The 24,066-nt window shown below is 43.4% G+C and overlaps 3 protein-coding genes across 4 annotated transcripts; all 3 read left to right on the top strand.

Annotated features, from left to right (window-relative positions):
- The first annotated feature begins 1,852 nt into the window (after positions 1-1,852).
- Positions 1,853-4,333, top strand: atp5po (ATP synthase peripheral stalk subunit OSCP). Its single transcript, XM_072395878.1, has 7 exons — positions 1,853-1,935; positions 2,245-2,295; positions 2,407-2,517; positions 2,738-2,867; positions 3,527-3,639; positions 3,833-3,919; positions 4,074-4,333. Exons 1-7 carry the CDS (start codon positions 1,909-1,911, stop codon positions 4,182-4,184), a joined length of 630 nt encoding a protein of 209 aa, XP_072251979.1. The 5' UTR covers positions 1,853-1,908; the 3' UTR covers positions 4,185-4,333.
- A 310-nt stretch (positions 4,334-4,643) lies between these two features.
- Positions 4,644-6,543, top strand: LOC140318174 (UPF0461 protein C5orf24 homolog). The gene is made up of 2 exons (XM_072395877.1): positions 4,644-4,846; positions 5,095-6,543. The coding sequence occupies exon 2, from the start codon at positions 5,098-5,100 to the stop codon at positions 5,764-5,766; it is 669 nt and encodes a 222-aa protein (XP_072251978.1). The 5' UTR covers positions 4,644-4,846; positions 5,095-5,097; the 3' UTR covers positions 5,767-6,543.
- Positions 6,544-7,533: 990 nt separating this feature from the next.
- On the top strand, positions 7,534-23,319 carry nsd1a (nuclear receptor binding SET domain protein 1a). 2 transcript variants are annotated; one of them, XM_072395875.1, is made up of 23 exons: positions 7,534-7,909; positions 8,502-9,370; positions 9,801-9,942; positions 10,373-10,545; positions 10,646-12,494; positions 12,584-12,708; positions 13,746-13,965; positions 15,208-15,311; positions 15,689-15,748; positions 15,847-16,032; positions 16,119-16,211; positions 16,296-16,419; positions 16,511-16,711; positions 18,498-18,677; positions 19,757-19,913; positions 20,007-20,212; positions 20,293-20,405; positions 20,534-20,803; positions 20,896-21,012; positions 21,143-21,284; positions 21,366-21,472; positions 21,592-21,796; positions 22,010-23,319. In XM_072395875.1, the coding sequence occupies exons 2-23, from the start codon at positions 8,519-8,521 to the stop codon at positions 22,807-22,809; spliced, it is 6,426 nt and encodes a 2,141-aa protein (XP_072251976.1). In that variant the 5' UTR covers positions 7,534-7,909; positions 8,502-8,518; the 3' UTR covers positions 22,810-23,319. The 2 variants fall into 2 exon arrangements, with proteins under 2 accessions (XP_072251976.1, XP_072251977.1); XM_072395876.1 differs by lacking the exon at positions 15,689-15,748.
- The last annotated feature ends 747 nt before the right edge of the window (positions 23,320-24,066 follow it).

Below are 24,066 nucleotides of genomic sequence, written 5' to 3'. Positions count from 1 at the left end.
CTCACATCCTCTGGAGGACTGTTCCAGATTAGACTGACTAATGATCATTTTTTTGGGTTGTCTCGTGTATTTGAGACTGAGATGTTTTGGCGCCATTACTAGAAGCCATCAGTGCTATTGCGCTCAGAGGATCTTTGGCACTGGCTTGATTTTTGACAGCGAGTGACTGTGTCTATCTTTTAGATACAGTCTGTGGAACAGTCAGGGGGTATTTTCTCACTATAAGAGTAAGGCAAGAAACTCATTTCTAAACTGCTGGTTCGGTGTATATGCTGTATACAGCCATGTATTTAGTATGTTCCCAAGATATTCACCTCTTTTGGCAATTTTGATGTTCTGCTGCCTCACAATCGAGCATTTTATGGATTTTATGGACCAGGAATACCTACCTGCAAACCTTACCTACAAAAGTCCTATAATAATTTAAATGAAGTCCATCTATGTGTAATCTAAGTGTCCCATTATCTCAGCATATATATATATATATACAAGGGGTGCCACAAAAAAAGAAGGGAGAGAGATTAAAGATAACCCAGAAGGAGCTGTGAAGCTCCACAGCAGAGACTGAAGTATCAGTGGCCAGGAACACTTTAAACCACACACTCCAGAAAAAATTGAACTCTATGGAAGAGTGGCCTGGAAAAAAAACAACAAAAAAGCTTTTCTTTGAAAATGGAAAAGAGCACATTCCAACTTTGCCAACAGGCATCTTAAAGACTCTTTACACATGTGGAAGAAGGTATTGTGGTCAGTTGAAAATAAATAAAAAAAGCTTTTTTGCCATTAAGGAGAGCATGCGTGGTGCTCTTACCTCGTGAACTTGCCCGAGGAAGATTCCAAAGGGGTTGAATGCTTTTGCAAGTCACTGTCGGTCTGGAAATATTTGGATGGACGTTCAAGCACGTAAAAAAGCGCTTATTTAGAAAGCTTTGGGTCATTGTTCACCTTTACTTAGAAGTGCTGTCCAGTCAACTAGGATTCATTAAGATGACTCTGAACAGTCAATATATCCCTTTGCACAGAATAATGTATCCAGTCTGTATTCTCTGACATAATAAATAAACACTAATGACCCACCATTGACAGCTATGCCTTCCTTTGGCATCACGCCTCTTACAGCTGCTTTACAAATAACATTGCACCTTCACAATACAATTGGATCCTTTACATTAAAGCTGAGAGTCAGCGCTTTAAACCCATCCTTGCATAACCGCAGGTTAAAGTCAAAATAGTTTAAAAATGAATGAATTCCAAAACAATAAACAATAATGCTAGTGTACTTTCTTTCTTCTCTATTTTCTTTCTTTCTGTCTTTTCTCTTTTTTTCCAAATTGATTTGTTGTCTTCTTCACTCCCTCACACCCATTTCCTTAAGAGAGAAATTTCTGGACAAAATGAACAAGTTAACCATGGAGCTCAAGTTCATCAATATAAAATCCTAATGATTATGAATGCAGGGTTGATGTATGGTAAATAGACCAGTTTCACAGAAGTTATTTTTGACACATCACACGTGTTACTGATGGCTACATCCCACTCAGTATTGTCATTGTTCACTGCGAGACTACAAGAAACTGAGCCATTGTTAATGTTATCCATTTCCCCTGTGCTGTACCCACTGTACTAAAAGCATCTGCTGAGATGACTCGACACTCATTCAACCAAGTAACACATTTTATGATAATATAAACTTAGTTGATTTTTTTTTTAAGTTTTCGATTACATTTATAAATTTACTCAGTTTGTACATAAAAAAGGAAGCATTTTAAAAGACACGACTTCAGCTGACCTTTCCCCACTTGCCCGAAGTCACTGCACATGAAAAACTACATTACCCAAAGTAAAGCGATTTCCTTTCAACTGCACATGCGCTGTCGGTCGTTCTACTCTGGACCGCTGTAGGAGAAAATGGCAGCATACATGCTAGGACAGCAGGTAAGACATTCAAATGTTTTTGGGCCTTTACACCTTTTTATTACGTTTAAAGTTTGAATTTATCTGGCTTGAGATGATGCTGTAATCGTTGTTTTTATGCGGGTGACCAGAAGCTAACGCTAAATATCTTAACAAATGCACACTAGGCATTGTACTTGAATGACTGCTAACATGTTAGCCTGCTAGCAAGCTGCCTTGGACGTTTAAGGTGCCAAGTGCGTCAACAGTTGCATCTGTTTAGCTTTCTCTGTGTTCTTATCGATTTTACATTATTGTGATACATTAATATGCATTAACTTAATTTTCTAGGCCCGTCAGTTCAGCACGTCTGTGCTCAGACCTGCAGCAAAGCTGATGAAGGTAAGGAGCGTCAACCTGCGCCGAGCAGAACCAATCCTCAACACTTTGTAGCTCTTGGAAGGTGATTACGTGATTTGATTTTGATGAAATCTTTTTGAAACATCTCTCTAGCCTCCCATCCAGGTGTATGGAGTGGAGGGCCGTTATGCCACTGCTCTGTTCTCAGCAGCCAGTAAGCAGAACAAACTGGACCAAGTGGAGCAGGAGTTGGGGAAAGTCTCTGTGAGTTTAAAAAAAAAGAAATGAATAAATTTGGAGAAAAAAAGCAAAAGGTGTCCAATTGCAACCAAATGATGAAAATAGTCTATTCCTCACTACTTGATCATGAAGCGATAGCTCTGCACGGTGTTTAAAGTACTGTCTGGGTTCTTTGAAGCTGTTTCATCTAACCTAACTTTTCTCCAGAATCTAAATTCAGTTGGTGCGCCATCATGTTTTTCAGGCCCTGATCAAGGACCCCAAGTTGTCCAGCATTGTAATGAACCCCCATGTAAAGCGCAGTCTCAAGCAGAAGACCTTCACTGATGCCCTTGTAAAGGCTAAAGTTTCACCCATCACTGTCAACCTCATCAGTGAGTGCTCCCTGACGAGGGTTCAGTGCCCCGATTGCTGCTATGCATTAGGCCTCAGAGCCTACTTTTCTTGGTTGTTCCACACTTTATCAACACTGTACGTTTATTATCATTTTGAATTAGAAAAAGACTTCCAAGTACACACCACATAAGATGCACACACTAAGATCAAGTGAATATAAACATTTTACACGTTTTCAGGGAACCAACATTGAAATGATTCATACATGTAAACGTTTGGTTAAGTTGCTACAGATTTATTTAAATGGTTGGTACCAAATAGAGTTGGACAGACTCTGAGCCTTATGTTGATAAAAATATATACAGAAAACCATGTTGTGGTTGTGCATATTTTTGTGCCCTCAAATGCTAATTAAATGTATGGCCATGACTTTACTACAAACCAGCTGTAAGCTCCGCAAAAGATTTCCTGAGCAGCATGATTTAGTCACCTTATAAAAGCTGTCCATCCCTGTGATACATAACCTGTTGGCTCATTGTCAGGATTTTGTATTGACTTAATAGATGTATTCTTTGACCATTTAGATTAATCTGCCTACTTTGAAATAAAGCAATATGCTCTTGTCTTCACCTAAAACTCTGTGCTTAGTACAAAGAAACAGGCGGAAGCTCAACTACATAATTGTTTCTTTTGTTAGATGTTTTGGCTGATAATGGTCGTCTTACCCTAACTGGTGATGTGATCGGTGCTTTTGGCAAGATGATGAGTGCACACCGTGGGGAGGTCATCTGTTCAGTCACTACTGCTCAGGTATGAAATGGATGGACTTGCAAAATATGTTGCTCTGTTTTTTAAAAAAAAATTTTTTTAAAGGGATTTGGTCATATAAAACGCCCATATGCGATGTCATTAATTGCAGTGTATATATATATATATATATATATATATACTTTACAGTAGATAGAATTTTCAATCTCTCAGTGACTCCGTTTATCCATTTCAGCCTTTGGACGAGGCCAATCTTGCTGAGCTGAAGGTAGCTCTAAAGGGTTTTCTTCAGAAGGGCGAAACTATCAAGCTGGAAACAAAGGTACAGTTGAACCCAGAAACATAGAAGTAACCATTTTGTGGATTTTCATTTTCCATTTATTTATGCCAAAATGAGTAAAACCAGTTTGGAGAATCATCACAAATGCTGTGTTTTTGGGAGTCTTCTGAAATCTCAATAAATTCTCTCCTCACAGTCGGATCCTTCAATCCTGGGTGGCATGATCGTCAGTATTGGAGACAAGTATGTGGACATGTCCACCAAAACAAAGATCCAGAAGCTGACCCAGCTCATCAAGGAGACTTAAGTCCTGTGGACTTAATTTTTGCAAAGATGACCATCGGGGGAAGATGCTGATAAATGTATATTGCTTGTCCTGGCGCTGCGGTTTCTCCATAAATCCAGTGTCTGTGCTTACATTCATATTAATGTTAATAAAAACTACAGAAAAATTGAGACTGATCATTCTTTTTTGTCCCATTTGCACATATTTTCTAAGACCAGTGACAGTAGTCATTAATTGTAGAGTTCTGACTGTGAAAGCTGTACATTTTGCTACAGTATCACCAGTTCAATCATTTTGTGTAATTTTATTCTGAGGTCTTCACAATTAAATATAATCTTTAAAAAAAAGCTTTATTTCACGCTTTGGTCCATATTACGCCACACTGCCGCTCCATTTCCCGGAAGCCCTTTTGCGCATGCGTGTTTGAGCCAATGTTTTCTTTCTTTTTTTTTATTAAATTTTTTTTTTTTTTTTGGGGGGGGGGCGAAAATGGCTGCCATTCTCATCTAAACCTCCTCGTAAAGGATTAACTGCAGAAATCACGGAGTTGCTTCCAGACGGCATCCAGGCGGCAGGACGCAGTTCGTACTGCGCCTTCATGGAGATGTTGAGCCTGTCAAAGAGGGGAAACGTGCACGAGTCGAAATGAACCCTTTCTGGTCCAACAACCGACAACAAATGAGGTACGAACTCATCATGTTACGTTCTTGAAATATTTGCGACAGTAACCGTTTGCATTAATGATTAAGCAAACTGAAACTTAATTTCAACCTCGTTACTTTTCACGCTACTTATGCTTTATGTTGCAATACTAAAAGGCCTGTTTGCTCCACGAGAAGTAAGCTACTACAAATGCCTCTTGTTGAATTGTGTTTGTCACTGCACACTTGGCTTTTCTAGCCAATATTTATGTTTCTCTGCATCCCAACAGAAAATGATGCACCAAGTGAACACCAGCAGCAGCAGTGACTTCTGTATGAGTGGACTGGCAGAGGACTGTCACCCAACCAGCCACTTTGATTTATGTAGCACACAATCCAACAAATTCTACTCTACTCCAAACCCTGGTTTGCAGCTGTCCCTTGCCAGTCTCACCCCCTTGCCACAGGGAATGCACAAAGTCGTGACGTGCCAATTGCAAGACACCCAGAATGACTTCACGCCACAGACAATGAGATTCAGGGCCAGTGAGGCTCTGGTGCCCGATGGCTCAAAGAAAAAGAAGGGAATCGTGAAATCAGGGCGGAGAGGGAGGCCGTCTGGGACCACAAAGTCGGCTGGGTACCGTACAAGTACAGGACGACCACTTGGGACGACCAGAGCAGCTGGATTCAAAACCAGCCCAGGGAGGCCCCTCGGCACCACCAAGGCAGCGGGATATAAGGTCAGCCCTGGCAGGCCCCCCGGCAGTATCAAGAGTCTGACTCGTCTCAAGAAGCTAGAGTTTGGTTGTGATGGCACCAAAAAACTTGACTTTAGCACCTGCAGTGTCCCCAAGAAACTGGACTTCACTAGCTGTGACGTTCCGCCTTTTCCATACTCCATGATAGAGAAAGGAGACCTTTGTGAGCCCAGCAGCAAAGTAGACGAAACAAGCAAATAGTTCAGCAGCTGTCTTCAACCTTTGGCTGCATGAGCATGAGGACGCCTCGGAAAACATTTCTGAAATGCTGGGAGAAATAACTTCTCTTTTTTTTTTTTTTGAATGACTGTCTGACTTTTAATTTGACAGTGTTTGACATTCCCGCCATTCACTCATAACAGAGAACTGAATTAAACGTATGTTACTCCATTTTGGCACGTATGCATGCATATGTATGACCACCACCATCATCAGTATCAGCAATATTTGTTTTTAAAATGTTACTTTGCGCTACCCGTCATTCCTTGGAAGCATTTAGTTCCTCTGAACTGTTACATGTTTTTTCTCTTGTTATATATATTTTTTCACTCTCGTAAACATTTCAAAAGAAAAGATCAATCAAATCAACTTTTTCCTGAGCATAACCTAAACGTGTAGCTGTCCTTTTTGTGTGGTCCAGTATATGCTTTACTTTGTGATATAATCCAACTCCATACTTAAGTGTTTTTTTTTGTTATTTTTTTAACAAGCCGTTTTTTAATACCCTGAACCGATCAACTCAGTATTCTTTTGCGAGCAGTATATCTCACACATTGTAAATATAGCCTTGATCATGTATTGTCTTTCTTTTGCCCTTAAAACCCAGTGGATGAGCACTTTCAGATTTCTGTGTTGTTATTCTGATTATTAGATTTAAAAAAATGTCTTCATGAAACAGAAAGATGCATTGTGGACTGTAATGAATGCTAATTGTGCTGTATGTGAAACCTCAATAAAAGAAAGAAGTCGTCCTTTTCACAGTTTTCCTGTCAGGTCAGAAATAAGTAGTTCTCACTGTAGACACAAGAGGGCCCGTATCTCCACACAATAGTAATCACCGTGTAAAAATGCCTTCATTTACGCCTCGAACTGAATTATGACTGCTGTGGACGCACTCTTTTGGTGTGCTCTTTCAAAGATATGTGACGGAAGACCAGGTTAAAAAGATTTTTTAACAAAAAAAAACAAGGCCATGTTTGGAGGTAAACATGGATGACTTCTCAAATCCATCTGGTGTCTCCGTGTGACCGGAGAGACATTAGTAATGTTTGAAAAATGAACCGCAGAGAGATCTAAGCCAACAAGACAATGAAAGTGCTGCCGAGTCGGCGTGTTGGACTGAACGGTCTTTGTCTGATCCACGGGGGACTGGCCCACTTCCATTGTGCGAACCTTCACATTTGCGCGTCTGTGGATCGGTTTCATTTCGATTTGCAAGATAAGATTGTGCGCACGCTGCAAAGCGGCCGCTGATGTTTTATAATCGTGGTAAAAAAAAACCCAGATTTCTATATACTTATCTCCTCACCGACTCACCCTGTCTTTATCTTATTTTCCTACGCGCCTAGCGGCCTGTTTCCTCATGTCAGAGCTCTCTGTGGCAAAGCAACATGGCGCACCGAGTTAGGTTTGACCGGAGAGGCCGTGTGCTTACAAGCGCACTACAAGCGTTTTGTTCAGTCGATCTCCCCTCTGCTTATCACAAAGCCACAGGCCTCCGACTCATATTAAACAATGGCGCAGACGCGCGGAACCTGGGCTCATCTATAAAACGCCGTGACACTCATTTCTTATTATTACTGTTATATATGTATATATATAAAAGACTGCTTGAAACTTCACCTGGATGTCCGCGCGCGTGCACTTTAACGCGTGTTTGCGTGCGTGCTCGCAAGTGTGCGTGCATGTGAAGGGTGAGTGTCACGGCCCTCTGCAGACGGGGGGTTGGGTAGCAGTGCCGATTGGTTGCTGCTCACCAACACAGTCAGTCTGGGCTTGTTTTAACACAACCGGGGGCACTTCGACAGCAGGCACAAATCATGTAGTAAATAAGCCGCTGTGGCTGTTCGGGGACCGGTTGTGGCACTTTGAGTTTCGCCGCTGCGAGATGTTGCAGCGTAATGGAGATTTACTTGTTATTTAGTATTTGAGGTGACAGTTTTACAGAGGGCCGCCGCTGATGAGGCGATGAAGTGACGAGAATGAGAGCTGTGCCTTGGCCTACTACTAGTGCTGCTGCAGCTGGGATTGTGCAGGTCTGCCTTCACAAATCGAGAAAAGCCCTCGCTCTGTGTCAAACTATCAAAGATCCGCTGTTGGTTTTACTCTAACCGACCTCCAAATGGTGAGTTTTGTTCGCGTTTTTCCACGTGTTGACAGTGTGGTGAACTTAGAGGCGATCAGCCTTTTTTTTTTTTTGTGAGTCAGTAGTAGCTTCCTATGTCGGTGTGCGGCTGTAGCCTGTTTGTGTGAGCCGCTCACTGCTTCTGTGATACCTCAGTGTCACCTCACCAGCTCCAGAGCTCCTCCAGACGAGTCAGCGATCGCCATGACCCACAATCGACAGACAAAGCGCCGCTATTTACTAATAATTTGTGAATGAAACGTGTGAACGGAGCGCAGCAGCGGTTCTGTTCAGTGTTTTGTATTGTACCTTCCGGCTGGCCTTTAGAATGGAGGCCGTGCAATGTCGGCTTAATGGTGTGTGGGTATGTGTGTGAGCTCAGTCCAAAGCTTATATACCTCTTCATAACTTTCTTTCGGACAGGATATGACGGCCGCTCTCTTTTTCCTCCCATTGAAATGCATCGTTTCATCTGTCTGCATGGTCCCTAGTGCTGTGTGCAAGTCTCTATACCTCATGCAGAGTATATGTAATGAATTTTAAATGGCATAAATCCCGTGTCTCACCCTGCCTTTTTTAATTTATTTGACAGGATATAGGCATGACAACATGAATCAGTCGTACAGACCGGGTCATAGGGTAGGCTCAGTGTTTGGCTCAGCTCAGCCAGAGCTGAGGCACCGCAACGGCCCTGTGAGCACTTCCTATGGAAACCAGTGTGGCATTGGGAAGCGAGGAGCAGGCCAGTCTTCAACTGTGTTATTGCCACCCCCCAGCCTCAAACAACAATCTTTCCTGGGGTACAATCAGCCAGAGCGACCCCACTGCTACAGTCCGCAAAGGAGGCCACGGCACCCGAACGCTGCCCTCAACAGATCTGACCTAGATAGGGACCTCCATCCTCAGAAAACCGTGCGCTGTGCGAGCCCAATCAGTGACGATGATGATGAGTTTGAGGCTCCGTCAGTCCAGCTGCCTCCATCTCCAGGCAATGAGGACATGGAGCCTTTCCAGACACCGCAGGATGGGAGCAGAAATGGCTTCTCCCCTCACAGTCCTGACAGCTTTGAGCGCTGCTCTCCCATCCCGAATGGGTACCTGCATTTTGAATCCACGCTGTTTGACAGCAGTGACATCAAGGAGGAGGACGAAGAGGGCGAGCATGACGGCAGTGAGGTCCTTGCGCCTATTCACCACCCCACAAACTCGAGCCAGGACCGAACTCTTACAGAGAGTAAAACCGCACGCAGGTCAGCGGTGGACAAAAGAACATACAAACCTACAGTCTTTAATCTAATGTCCAAAACTATTTCTGAACTTAACCCTACACTAAGCCCCAGTGCACTGCCCGAAATCACCATGAGAGACGGATGGAGTTTGGGTGAGGAATCAGACAGTGATGTTGAACTTACCTCTCCTGTTGACCCTGGACTTATCTCACCAGCTGGTACCAACTCTAACGTGAGTTTAAAAAAACCTGGAATGTTTACTTTGCGCCTTCTGTATAAGCAAAGCCACACGCGTTTGCCCTGGTTATGTATTTCTATGGTAATGTCTAATGCATCACCTGATAATCTGGTGATTAATTGTGTTACATGAATGTGTGCCATCTTGAGCATAGTTGTAATGATTCTTCAAAGACAAAGGCACTTCAGATGTTGGGGTGTGGAGGTTTTTAAATGGATACATGAACATGCAGGTAATCGCTCAAATCAGACTCCCAGCAGAGCAGACACAGCAGATTTTAACAGCATTACTTCACGATATGTTGTCAGTTCAGAATTGCATACGCTTTTAGTTGAGATTTACTGTATTCAGGTGAGTAGCAGCAGCACACAGTTGCATTGTTTTCTACATCAGATATTAAAGTGGGTTCATTGTGCTGATTTAGTCCAACAGTCCTAAGAAAAAGCTTCCGGCTGCAGTGAAGTATTTGGAAGGGGACTTGGTGTGGGCGAAGTTCAACAGACGGCCCTGGTGGCCCTGCCAAGTCACCTGTGACCCAGACCTGGCTACTCATACTAAGATGAAAGGTGAAGTATGATATGAATACTTTTTCATAGCTGGGATAGCACGGCTGTCGTTGTTTTCATTGTGTGACGTGATGGCAAAGCGTTCTCATGATGCTTTGCTAGGTGTCAGCACTATAGCATCGCATTCGGTCAAAAAACTTTACAGACGTGTGGTCGGGATCAAAATGAAGGAAGAGTTTGAATGACATTGTGCTCTAACCCATGACGGCGTATGTAATGACGTAGTAATAACTGAGAACTCATGTGTTGAAGCATGAATGTGTTGATGCTGTGACGATGTCATCCCATCCCAAAATTGTCTCTGATTTTGTTATCAAATTATCTTTGTCAACTTGGCCCTTTACCTGACAAAAATTACCAGCCATAGTATATGTATAATATGTGTGTGTGTGTGTGTATGCATGTAACGTATAATTTTTATTTGTTGTAGTTCCAAGTCCCCGTCCTTGTCGGATGTATTTCCTGGAGACAATTGGGGAGGTTGTGGAACTCGCCTGGGTCCCGGGGAGTGTCATTCTTCCTTTTGAAGGAGGCCATCAGTTTCAAGATCTTCCTGTGCTTAGACGGAGAGGGAAGCAGAAAGAGAAGGACTACAAGTACACGGTAAATGTAGGAAATTAATGGTAAAATCTCTCTTTTTTTTTTTTTTTTTTTTTTTTCCTGCTGTCAGCAGTTATTTGAATTTTGATTCCATTCTTGGCAGATTCCAAAAAGTTTGCTGACTGCATGGAAAGTCAGTGTGGCAGAGGCTGAGTATCTGCTCCCAAGTCGACAAAGGAATAGTGAAAGAGCACTTTCAGTATCCATCAATGGAGAGGAACGTGTACCCAGCCCCGATCCCACTGAAAAGGCAGCGGAGGCCCCCTCTGTCTCGGTTGACCCAGTTCAACCCTTATCGCCTGGTCTTGCCCACAATGGAACTGAGCACCATCTCATCAAACACTCTAGAAGTCAAGCCAATAAGAGCAAAGCTTTAAAGAAAAAAAAGAAATGTTTGTCAGACATATTTGGACATATAGTTGGTGGATCAAAGGAATCTTCTACTGGCACAAGCATGGCTGAGCAGTTTCATAGAACAACACGTGCACTGAAAGAAGAGCCGAAGGACTCGCCGTATGCTGATCTGGATTCAGTTCCAATGCTGCATCGTCCTAAACGCACAGCAGTTTCTCCAGTGCAGGATATAGACAAATCAGTTACCAAGGAATATAGTTCAGTAAAAGCTAAAAAGTCTACAGTAAAAGTGAACAAGTATACTCGTTCCACTGATTCCTCCAGCATTTTGATAAATAAGTTGACATCTAAGGATAAAAACCCTGGACAGAGTTTGGGCAGCTGTCTTGAACTGTCGTTCAGTTCTAGTGAAAAGCACTCTGTGGCTCTTCTTGCCAGCAGCGGTCTGATGACGAGAGCTCTAAAAGCAGAGGAAGAGACTGATCTCAAAGACGCACTGGCCACAAGCCAAATCTCAAAAGAAGCTCCTTCCGCTGACTGTTCTGTTAATACACTTATGAATGCTGCCATCAAATCTAAATTGCCACCTAATTTGGAATTCCCTAGCGATTCGTCGTCCTCTGCAAATCACTGCTCTCCAAAAAGGCGAGCAAGGAAGCTCGACAAGAAACTTCTTCGCAATGGCTCGTTGACTAAATTGAAGAGTGAGGGCTTAAGTGAATCCATTTTGTCACCAGTTAAGATTAAATCAGAAAACATTGTCCCAGATCCATCAGCTTCCTCCCCATCTTTGTCTCCGAGTGATACATTTCAGGGTGGTAAGGAACTAATGTTCAAATCTCTTGTTAAGGAGGACAGCAGTGACTCTGAGCCCACTGTATTCAGATCTGATTGCAATTACAAGTTCAGTACTTTCCTGATGCTCTTGAAAGACATGCATGATACCAGAGAAAAAGAAGGCAAACCTCTGATAGTCCCGCCATCGCCTGTCCTAATAAAGGAGGAACCCCAGGTTATCCCCACCACAGCACAGAGCGGCCCTCTGAAAGGTTCTGGTGATGATTCATCTCTTGGGATCAAATTAGAAAATGGTCAGTCGGGGAAATCGGAAATGCTCCCAAACGCTCCGGTGACAACCAAGATCAGAACTAAAGCTAATACTGCATCTGACACCTATCATTGTGAAGACCTTCCCGTTCGCTCTCAGACTGGGAGCTCAGACAAACCGCGTAGAAAACAAAGACTTCCTGCCAAACTGAAAGTTAGAATACCCGGTCTATCTTTGGACCTGGCTGACATGGCTTACGGCAGGGAGTTTGTCAGTGGCCACTCAGACTTGGCTGACCTTGGATCTGATTCTCTGGCCGCTGCCGATCCCTCTGCCAGCTACCTCGATAAGAGCTCAGAATCTGCAGTGGCTCCAAAGAAGCGCTGGCAGGTGGTCGAGGAGGCTGCTGAGATTAAGGGTGAAGTTGTGAGGGAGGCATCTGTTGAGATGAAGGCATCTCGCAGTGCGAGAGCATCACCGGATCTTGATCTGGATGTTGAGAAGCACACAGAGAATGACTCGCATTCCTCAGACACGAGCAGCACAGCAGGTAAGGTTCAAGCAGGTGTTTTGCTAAGTTAATAAAGGAAAAGGGGGGGACAAAAAGAGAAAATATTTCTGTTATTTCTTTTCATATAGGAAACTCGGAGAGAAAACGTCTCCGGAAACCAACTAAAAGGTTCCTGGAGTCGACTGGGGAGTATGGACAAATATTTTCCCCAAAAAAGAGATCAAAGAAACACGCCTCAGAATCTCCCTCAACGGTGAGACGTTTCACGATTTAGTTTCTGTACAGTACAAATAAAAGAACAGAGCAATGAATGTTAGAACTTGTCCTGAACATCCACAAAACCTTTCAAATGATTTGTGACTGTGTAACAGCAACATGAGATCATTTTCTACCTGGATGAAGCATCTCGACTGGATTTTGAGCAACTAAACTCTGATTTGAGTTGTAATGACATGCGTCCGACTCAGTGATATGGTCCAGCATAAAAGAAATAGATTCTACTTTATGTTTTTACTCTGTTATTAGGAACATTTGTCAGTAAACACAAGTCTGCATAAATTCTTTCTTCGTAGCCCAATATGTTTTATTCAAGGACCTTCGAGTGAGTTGGTTTGGAATGACTCGCGGATAGAAATCACCTTTTAGTCACATGAAGATATTAAAGGCAGATTAAGAGTGTTTCTTTTGCAAATGCACCAAATGGTGGCGAAGGCCAAGTTCTCTCTTCATGATTCTAAGCCAGATTTTCGTGACACAAACGGATGTTTAAACAGATCGGCAAATCTGTGTTTGATCAGTGGTCATCGGTAGGTGCTGTTCAAAGATGGTATTCGTAAGTCTCAAGGTCGCATCTCTACTGCTGCTTAAAGATCAGTCAGGCCAGTTGTATGGTTGGGGAAAAAAATGTTGTGTGTGACCCACTGTCACCCAATACAATGACCTGACCACACTGAAAGGCGTGTTGTCTGAACTTCCGTCTGCGTAGAGAACAGTTAGGAGAGGGCGAGTTGAACGTTAGTCCTCGGCCCGCAATCTGTGCGTGGCTGCGCTTTACCTACCCTTTACAGCCCGAAAACCCCCTGAACACAGCCCAATACAGACGAATAAAGGAAATGCAGGCATAGGTTTGTGGTGTCTGCAGATAAATACACCACCACACACTTCCAGTGGGTCATGATTGAGTGGAATGTTGTTTTCAGGAATCTTCTGCTTAGTCTGCTTTTAAAACTGAGTGGAGTACATGCAGTGTTACATTTTTTTCATGTACGTCATTGCTGTGTTGATGTTCAGGAGACTTCAGGGATAACGGCACTCCATGAACTCAGCACCTCAGCAGGGATTGATACCTCAACCTCATCATCAGTGGAGCCCGCCGAGGCTCAGGTAGAGCTGGAACAGAGTCCGTCTCAGGGTGAACTTTCACCTAAAGCTCCATCCGTATCTCCTGTCACAAAGCAACCCTCATTTGACACAGAAACGGCAGAGGAAACTGATCTACCTCTTGAACCTGGTAAGTAAGTCTAAGGGTGTGTTTTTTTCCTGAGGAATACACTGCCCGACCAAGGAAAAACCTAATGTCAGTATTTTGTTGGCGTACCTTTTAGCTTAGATTATGGCACACGTTCACTGTGGTTTTGTTTCAATAAGCTAATGCAGAGTCACAGCCTTTATTTCCATCCAGAGGTGCTTTAAGGTTTCACTAAGATCTTGTATTGATGATGCTAGAGTCAGACTGCTTCATAAAAGTCTTCCCCAGCACATCCCAAAAAATTTTCATTGGAGCTAAGGTCTGGACTTCATGGTGTGTAAATGATGTCTCTTTTTTCTTTAATCTCTATTTGAGCCCACTATTTTCTGACATTTTTCTCTTGACATATGCCCGTGCCATCAGGAAAGAAAAAAAATCTTGTGATTGACAATCCCAGTCATTCAGTATGTTCACCTCGTGTTTTTGGACTGATAATGTTGCCGAACCAAGACTTAAGCAACTGAAGCAGTCCCAGATCATAACTCTGCCCCAACAGGCTGGTGCAGTGAACGCTAGGCATGATGGGTGCAGCCCTTCATCTGCCAGTCTTCTAACCCCGATGCACTCATCGCTGTGAAACGGGATCAATCTGGACTAATCAGACCACATTACTTTTGACTTTAGCCCTTTTGTTCCCCTAGACTTCTTATTCTTTCCGAATAGCCTCACTGAGAAGTGATCTCCTTCAGGCTGCATGTGTTCAGTTCTATTACCTACTTTGCATTGTACATGTGGTGTTGCTCTTACTTTCACTATTAGACATTGCTTTGAGCTCTACTGATTTCACTAAATATTCAAGTGGTCTCTGATCATGATCATATTTCTTCCTCGGCGGTGACTCGTGGCTAACCTTTCAGGTTTTAATCATGAGTTGGACAGATCTGAGCCCAGTTTTAGTACTACTTTCGACTGTATCCTTGTTTTTTTGTTTGCTGGATGCAGACCAATGACTTGAACCCTCTTAAACAGCTTCACACACGTTTCATGACCACGTTTCGTGCCCTCTGACATGGTTATTTAATGAATGAGAAGCCACTCGCTACACTGGTTTGGGACAAATAACCAGCTGAAACATGTAAATCACTGCAGTGCTTGTCCAGTGGGAAACTCTTACTTATTTGCCAGTTAAATCCTGGTCATGACTTTCTTTTTGGCATGACAAAGTTTTTGTGGGTTTTTTTTTTGGTCTTTTTGAATTTATTTATTTATTTTTTCCAATATCAGACGCAGGATTAAAAACTCAAGACAGAAAAAAGCCAAGGAAACTGTCACACAAGGTGCTGGAATGTACGATAGAAGAAGTATCCGCTGCTCCTGCAAAGAGGAGGGTAAGTAAAGGCTGACAAGGCCATGAGGGAGTGTAACAAGTCTTTGGTGTGTGCTGATTGCCCACTAGCTTCCTGTAAAGGACTGCACAAGCTAAACTAACATTGGTTTGCTTGCTTAGCTTTAGAACTGTTAATGTTAGCTTCCAATGCTAAAATTACTACAGTAATGGATATCTCAGGTGATTGGGACGCCACTGTAATGCATGGAGAGAGCGTTGTCTGTGCCAGCGACATTGCAGGGTGTTTTGTAGAATTTTCTACAGCTATAGCATTTATATTGTGATGGGCAAAAGCTGGAAAGCTAGAAATATACCTGTTGGCATTCTGTTTTGGGATTATCAATCATTGAATGTATTTTTTAATCATTTCTTGTTTAGGAGCAAAAGCGTCACATTAGCATTACGTCAGAGGTGAAGGTGTTGGTCAAAAAAACTCAGGTATGAAAGTATTCCTGTCTGTAAAATGTATAGCCCATCAAATAGTAAGATGCAAAGGTTCTTTTTAACCATACTAAATATAATTTCATGTTCGATAGTTTGCATCTGTGAAGAAAGACAAGCCTGCACCCAGCACAGTCCCCGCTGCTGCCTCCAGGCACTCAGGGAGCAGATCTCCAAGCCCCCGGCGATGTAAAACACCCAAGCAGGAGGCCGAGATTGAGCCCTGCAGCACTGAAGAGAAACAAAATGCTCACACTGGAACACTAACTCCCAAATCTGAGGTTTGCATCAGAGAAGAAAATAATGTGCACCTTTGCGTCCGTGTCTGCTTTCCTCGAGTAACAACAGATGACGTTCACCCCTCTAGGTGGTGCCGGTTGGTTTAAGCGACGGTCTTTCCTTCCAAATGGATGTAAAGGGCAAAATAGGGGCTACGTCCTTGAAGGAGAATGTCTGTCAGGTGAGATTTTTTTTTTTGGTTTTGTTTGTGAAACATTCTGCATTTGTGACAGAAAATTCCCTAGCGTTTTTATGTTTTTTGCAGGTGTGTGAGAGGACAGGAGACCTGCTGGTGTGCGATGGCCACTGTTATGGAGCCTTCCACCTGCAGTGCATTGGCCTGTCAGTAGCTCCCAAGGGAAAATTTGTCTGTCGGGAATGCGACACTGGTGGGTCCTTTTTGTCCGACGTGGCTGTTTCTGTCTGTGAAGTGCATGTCCTGACATACAGAGGGAAAGTTATTTCTTATTTTCCTTTCAGGTGTTCACACATGCTTCGTGTGTAAGAAGTCTGGTAACGGGGTGAAGCGCTGCATTATACCACTCTGTGGGAAGTTCTACCACACTGACTGTATACTGGCATATTCAGCCACCCAGCCCCATAACAAAGGTTTCCGCTGCCCCCTGCATGTGTGTCTGTCATGCCAGATCAGCAACCCCCTCAACATCTGCAGCTCTAAAGGTGGGTTCCATTGTTTTGTGTTGATTTCAGCCATGCAGTACCCACTGTTGCAGGACTGTTGCATACTAAAATGATGTGTGACTAAGCTGTATACTTCTGAATCCACTCAGCAAAGACTGTGCCATAACTTTTTTCTTTTTTTTAATGCGCTTACAGCCTTTTCCCACTTAGCTTTGATTGTGTCTTCGTTGATCCAATCACATGTGGTCATTTCCTCATATTTCAGTTCACAGCTGGCCTTAAGATGTGTCTCCATCTTTGTTTCCACTGACAACTTGTGATTGTTTCTCACTTTCTAGCTTTTAATGGAAGTAAAAACAAAGTGTACACAACACACACGCAACAAACAGGACCTCAGTAGGTCTACCAATGCAGTTGAAAAATCCTAGAATACATGTAGCGTCCTGAACAACGACATTATAGATTGAGACATCAACAGATTTCACATCTGCTGGAGTTGCGTCAGTGATTGTATCATTCTCTGCGGCGCAATAGTAGTTGGAGAGAGAGAAGTAAAATAAACACATTACATGAAAGTTGATTTGAAAAGTTTGAGAGGTCAGTGTGGAAGCACACATCTGCTGACCAGAGACACTTAAAGAGAGGCTTTTAAACTCTTCTGTCAATTTATTGAAATGTTGGAACCTGCTCCACCAATTATGAAGTAACCTCACTGGATGTGTACATGTATGGGCTGTTTGTGTCATTTTGGAACAACAAATTCTCCCTCTCACTGGGTTTGCATTAAAGCGCCACAGCTTAAAGGACCATAAATTAGCACAACTAGGCTCCACGCATTTTAGGGTGTCGCGTAGGACCTGCAGCATGGATTCACAGCTTTGGCACTGCACTCTCGGATGTTTGTAGAATCGCTGCAGAACTGTAGACAACTGAGGCGCAGCAGGTTTTCTGTACATGATGCATGCAGTTCCATTTGGACTCTGAAGATCAGGACCAAATCCTATCGGCTGGAACAATCCCCAGAGACCAAATGCTTCACTAGGGGAGCTCAGTTGAGTGGGTGTGGCTCAGGGTAGCTTTATGTTAACACTGCTTAAAGGAAGGTGGCCATATGATGCCAGACCACCCTCTGCATGTGGTCAGAGAAATGCAACCTCGGTGCATTCTGAGTGCGTTCACACTGTTGGGAAGAGATGTTCTCTTATGACTTGCTCACTCAGGATTAACGTGAATGCCAGGTGTAAACCGGGACTGTGTCACGGTCTCTTTCTCTGTGTGGCCGTCATTCACCACAACAAGGATTTGTGTTTATGGAAATTTCAAAGATTCAGCTTCTGGAATGGTGAAGTTTAGTTTAAATCTGCCGATTTGGAACTCGCAAAAGGCTTTCAGTCACATGTTTGGAGCTATCAGGATTTGTTTTGATGATAAAACTGTTTTTGTTTTGTCATTGTGTAAGCATACAGGGGTACTTAATATAGTAACCAGAAGTAAAAACGCAGGAATCTTCCATCATGTATGGTGAAACATAAAAGTCTTTAATCTGAGATCCATCCATCTTTATATCTGCACTTGTTCTTTGATGCATCTCTGTAAAGGACTGGCTAGGTGCAATTTTAAATGAAATCTGGCACATTTGGATGATTGATTTATTTAATCCTGTACAATTTTGGTGTATTTTGTGACAGTCTAGGGTGAAGGGGACAACATTTGAAATAATAATTAAAAAAAAAAAGCATTTTAAGTACTCCATAAAGGATGTGAGAACATTGTCTTTGTTTGCTGGGCGTGGATTAAGCCTTCTGTTGCTGTGTTTGTTTTTCAGGTCGGTTGGCTCGATGCGTTCGCTGTCCTGTGGCCTATCATGCCAATGACAACTGCATGGCAGCAGGCAGCCTGGTGCTGGCCAACAATAGCTTCCTCTGTCCAAACCACTTCACTCCCCGCAAAGGATGCAAGAACCACGAACACATAAACGTTAGCTGGTGCTTTGTCTGCTCTGAAGGTGAGTCTGGTCTTGTGTGTGGGCAAAATTTAGAATAGGTTTGGGTCTTTCACTTTTTTAAAAAACAGGTGATTGAACACTGCACCTTTCGCTCAGTGTTTGAAAAGCTGTTAAAATGACAAAAGTGGCTTCTTTGATTAAAGACCCGTTTTTTATCTATAAGACATCAGACTCTAAAAATTCTTATGCTGCATGATGTTTTCCATGTTGGCGCTCCCATTTGGCATGTTTATGCCTCGCACGTTTGTTCTCTATAGAATATACTGATGCATCACATGGTGTCTTCATTTTCACTGCTTTGTATCAGTTGTAATGATGTTTTTTTTTTTTTTTTTTTTTTTTAAATCTGTGGAGCAGCCAACCAGTTATGACAATTTTGAAATTGAATTCATAGTTCAGCATTCATTAGTTTGTCATACCTTGAAAATTGATGCATATCTGTGCTTCATATTGTCGTAAATCAAACAAAACCCTTGCCCAGGTTGAACTAAAGCAGCAATTTTAAGATGTCACTTTGGGCTGCACATGATGGGTATTTTTTTCATCTCTCAAAATCCAAAACCAAAGGAAACCAAAAACCTCTGACCATTATTTGCACCACAGCTGCTTTGATCATCCGAACTTGAGAAGGAATAAAATAAGGGGGAGCACCTATCATGATAAGAAAGAAGCGAATCGAGGCAAAACGTTACATTCCAGGGCACTGCAGGCTGCTGTTTGAGCAGCCCAAACAAACCAATGAGATGGGACCTTACACGCTTAAACAGATTACGTTTGCCGTAACTCCTCTGTCCCTGTGACCTCAGTGGAAGTACAGTTGACTGCAGGGTTGAAGTAATCTTTTACCTCCTTGGGGGGAAATAAAATGGGGAAAAAAGCTCTGGGAGGTTTGCTTCATGTTCTTCCAAGTTTGCCTTTTGTTTCCAAGTCAAATGTCCTCCCGACACCAATATGAGAGGCAGTGCTGCTGAATCCTGTTTAAAAATGTATGTGATTGTTTTTTTCCCCTTGAAATAATGACGTGTAGCCATAATGAAGATTACCAACGAATAAACTTGTGTGCTGGGATTTTGTTTTAGGCGGCAGTCTGCTGTGCTGTGAAGCCTGTCCTGCTGCTTTCCACCGGGAATGTTTGAATATGGAGATGCCTCAGGGCAGCTGGTTCTGCAACGACTGCAAGGCTGGAAAGAAGCCTCGTATCAAAGACATACTGTGGGTCAAATGGGGTCGCTACAGGTGAGTTCGCAACATTTCCTTTTCTGCAGACGCAGCTTCTACCCAACAGCTAACATTACCTACCCATGTCTGTCTCCTGATTCAACGCTTTAGGTGGTGGCCTGCTGAAGTCTGTCTGACCAAAGATGTCCCAAATAACATCTTGAGAATGAAACATGAGGTGGGAGAGTTCCCAGTGCAGTTTTTTGGCTCTAAAGATTTTGTGTGGACGTACCAGGCCAGAGTCTTCCCCTACATGGAGGGTGATACTCACAGCATAGAAAAAATGGGCAAAGGCGCAGATGCAGTGTACAAGAAAGGTTTGTGCAATTTGATTTGAATCCTGATGCAAGATGTTTGCTTAGTGGTTTCAGTAAAGCTGATTTATGTCTTTTTATAGCTCTCACTGAAGCAGCGGAGCGGTTCAGGGAACTGCAGGCAGAGAAGGAAATGAAGCAGCTTCAGGAGGACCGAAAGAATGACAAGAAACCACCTCCATACAAGCACATTAAGGTATGGTGTGGGTGTGTGTGTGTGTGTGCGCGCGCATCACCAAATATAGAACGGTACTTATCTAGTTTGATGTAATACCAGCTGGCTGAGATGTTTTGTAAAAATCCTGCCCTGCTTCTGTTTCTAAGGTTAACCGACCCATTGGGAAGGTACAGATTATCACCGCTGACTTGTCAGAGATCCCACGTTGCAACTGTAAGGCATCTGATGAACACCCATGCGGCATCGACTCGGAGTGCATTAATCGGATGCTGCTGTACGAGTGCAACCCTCAGGTGTGTGCGGCAGGAGAGCGATGTCAGAACCAGGCTTTCACGAAGCGCCAGTACACAACTGTGGAGATTTTCAGGACGCTGTCTTGCGGCTGGGGTTTACGCGGCGTGGCGGACATAAAGAAGGTAGGTTGGCACAAATCCAAGACCAAAGATTCTTGAGTCGGAACGGCACTTTAATTTATTCCTTTGTTTTCATCATTCTCTGTCACCATCAGGGAGCTTTTGTGAGTGAATACGTGGGAGAGGTGATAGACGAGGAGGAGTGCCGAGCCAGGATTAGACACGCGCAGGAGAATGACATCTGTAACTTCTACATGCTCACGCTAGATAAGGTGATTCCAAGTCTTAATATTCACAAACGCAGTCCAGAGATGACACAATTATCAGATTATCATTACACACAATCAATAATGGAGATTAGATGAATTCGGCAAGCCTAACTTGTTCTTCTTCTGACTCAAGGACCGGATCATCGACGCTGGGCCCAAAGGGAACCAGGCTCGCTTCATGAACCACAGTTGTCAGCCAAACTGTGAGACTCAGAAGTGGACTGTGAACGGGGACACCAGGGTGGGCCTGTTTGCTCTGCAAGACATCCCGAAAGGTTGGACTGATGCGGTGCATCACATTTGGCTCGCATTGATTTACAGTTTTCACGTCTGATCTAATACGATCTGCGATTTAGGTGTGGAGCTGACTTTCAACTACAACCTGGAGTGCCGTGGTAATGGGAAGACTGCCTGCAAATGTGGAGCACCCAACTGTAGCAGCTTCCTGGGAGTTCGACCAAAGGTAAAGGTTTATATTCCATCTGTCTTAGCTCTGAGCAAAGTCGCATGTTCATCTGACAAGTCTTGAATAATAACTTAATAACTTAATAACTTGTTACCACCTTCTTACTTATTGTTTAGAACCAACCACCAGCTGAGAAAATGAAACTGAAGGAAGGAAAGAGGAAGGTACCCATGAAGAAGAAGACCAAACAACAAGTAACGAAGGAGAGGGAAGATGAGTGCTTCAGCTGTGGTGACGGAGGTCAGATAGTGTCCTGTAAGAAGCCGGGCTGCCCAAAGGTCTATCATGCTGACTGCCTCAACCTGGCCAAGAGGCCTGCAGGCAAGTAGAGTGACATCAGCACCGCCTGATACAACATTCTCTTTATTTACCAGTTTCTTCAGAAGATGGCAGAGATGTAAACGTTTTTAGTGGACAGTTTTAAGTTTGCCAGGAAACTATTTTCTATCAAGCTGTTGTTGGTCAAAAGTCTCTGTAAAGTCCTCTGAAAGTGGTATTCTCTGTCCAGAGTAATCACCTTAATCTTGTCTCCAGGGCGATGGGAGTGTCCGTGGCACCAGTGTGATGTTTGCGGTAAAGAGGCAGCTTCGTTCTGCGAGATGTGTCCCAGTTCATACTGTAAGGAGCATCGAGAAGGAATGCTCTTCATCTCCAAGTTGGACGGCAAGTTGTCCTGCAGTGAACACGACCCCTGTGGGCCCAACCCGCTGGAGCCAGGGGAGATACGTGAATACGTCCCCAACATGGCCTCCATGAGGCCTGTGCCCATCAGCCCCTCCCTCATTCCAGACGCCACAGGAGCCACTTTTTCTTCTTCTTCTTCTGCTTCCATCTCTTCCCCTGGCAGCCAGGCAGCACCAAGGCAAGAGCCTCCTCCTCGTCTCTACATCAACACAAAGACTGCTACCTCCAGCTTCATTCCCTCCAGCAGGTCTTCCTCCTCTGGCAGAAGGGAAGGGAAACCTGCCTCCACTCCCACCTTCTCCAAGGACGAGAGGGAGGACGGAGAGGTGGAGGACGGGGAGGTGTGTGGGTTAGACGTAGACGAGGTGGAAGATGAGGATGAGGACGACGACGACGATGAGGAGGAAGAAGCAGAGGAGGAGAATGAAATGGAGGAAATGGAGATAGTGGAAGATGAGGAGGAGGAGGAACCGCTGTATGGAGACGACCTGCTGAAAGAAGATGATGACGATGATGATGATGAGGAGGAGGAGGAGGGAGGGGATGTGTATGACACTTGGGGTGATTGCTTGGACGATGATGTCGACAATGGAGAGGTGGACGGTGAGGATTTGGAGGAGTGGGGGAGGGTTGAGGATGATGGCAAGTGACGCCATCATTAATAGTCAGCAGGAACTCTCAGTGGACACTGACAGAACTAAAGGAGTTAAATATTTTGGTACCCACTTGAATGCAGCACTGCGTTCACTATGGTGCAACAATGCCTTCTCATCTCCAGACTGACAGTGGGGATGTGTGCTGGTGCTAAGGCTGAACACTTGTTTCACTCAGTCTCTTTATACTTCTGTCAACATGTTTATTTGTGTCTGGTGCTGTTTTGTTCTGTTGTTGTTTCTCTTATCACTGTTTACATTTTTGGCCTTTTTTTAATGTTTGGAATATAAGAAAAGGGTGAGAAGGTTCGCCTAACCAAACCGTCAGCATCTTTTGTTGTTGTTCCCGTCTTAATGTTGTCTTCCTATTTACAAGAATCATTGAAATAGTGTCCTCACTGGTCCATGTTACAGTTAGGCACAACAGTACCAACTTGGGGTTTAATGGAGTGTAAAAATAAACCTACTGGAGTCATCGAGACTATAGATGATTCTTCTCACAACAGAGACAGTCTGGATTTCCATTATTGACTTTGTGAAATTGTTTTGGTTTTTTTTCCCCCTCTGAATTGATAAATCTGAGATAGAAACACAATAAATCTCATGTCATTCCACAACCTAAAAAGAACATCCCTAGTTTTTCTAAAAGTTGATTTAACGACCATCGCTACTGTTCAACCAGCTTATTTACAACAAAATTGTAAATTATTCAGTTAGTGTCCACTGTTTTTTTTTTTTGCATATGATGGGTAAAGTATGATTCACATTTGTATGAGCTGTGTGGAGGGTTGTTCTATGTTTCTATGGTGACATCGGTAAGCAATCGGTGAGGGACAAACTAAGTTTGATAAGTAAAGATGAGCTGCTGGTTTCTTATTTTTTTCACAAGGTCCATGTAGTGTTCTCAGATGTTGAAGGCCAACAGACTCCAGGTTTACTATGGAAAACCCGTGAAACTCATATTTCCAATGTACAGTTTAAGCATAGAATTGAACATTTGGTGGTGGATATTCCTTCACCTTAAATCTAATTTAAACTCGGGGAAACTTGCACCTCCAGAGAGTTATCCCTCAGAGATTGTGGCCGAAAGTTTAACTTTCCGTCACTTCAGACTGTACACAGAACAAACCCCATGGCACAAACTTGCACTACATCGGCTCCTGGATAAGATTGAGAAATACAGACACAAATAGCAATGGTCAGGGTTATTTAGGCTGCACGGTTTATTAACCCCCAAAAATGACAAGAACATCA

This window comes from Leuresthes tenuis, unplaced genomic scaffold (assembly GCF_036924035.1).
Source record: "Leuresthes tenuis unplaced genomic scaffold, fLeuTen1.0.hap1 SCAF_11, whole genome shotgun sequence".
Classification (NCBI taxonomy): Eukaryota; Metazoa; Chordata; class Actinopteri; order Atheriniformes; family Atherinopsidae; genus Leuresthes; species Leuresthes tenuis.
This window is presented reverse-complemented; position numbering and strand designations above follow the sequence as displayed.

Excerpts from the sequence above, each read along its gene's own strand:
- atp5po (XM_072395878.1), top strand. The coding sequence starts at position 1,909 with ATGGCAGCATACATGCTAGGACAGCAG. Across the intron at positions 2,296-2,406 it reads CTGCAGCAAAGCTGATGAAG|CCTCCCATCCAGGTGTATGG; the intron begins GTAAGGAGCGTC and ends ACATCTCTCTAG. Across the intron at positions 3,920-4,073 it reads CTATCAAGCTGGAAACAAAG|TCGGATCCTTCAATCCTGGG; the intron begins GTACAGTTGAAC and ends CTCTCCTCACAG.
- LOC140318174 (XM_072395877.1), top strand. The coding sequence starts at position 5,098 with ATGATGCACCAAGTGAACACCAGCAGCAGCAGTGACTTCTGTATGAGT.
- nsd1a (XM_072395875.1), top strand. The coding sequence starts at position 8,519 with ATGAATCAGTCGTACAGACCGGGTCATAGGGTAGGCTCAGTGTTTGGC. Across the intron at positions 19,914-20,006 it reads GTCAAATGGGGTCGCTACAG|GTGGTGGCCTGCTGAAGTCT; the intron begins GTGAGTTCGCAA and ends TCAACGCTTTAG. Across the intron at positions 21,285-21,365 it reads TCTGCAAGACATCCCGAAAG|GTGTGGAGCTGACTTTCAAC; the intron begins GTTGGACTGATG and ends TCTGCGATTTAG.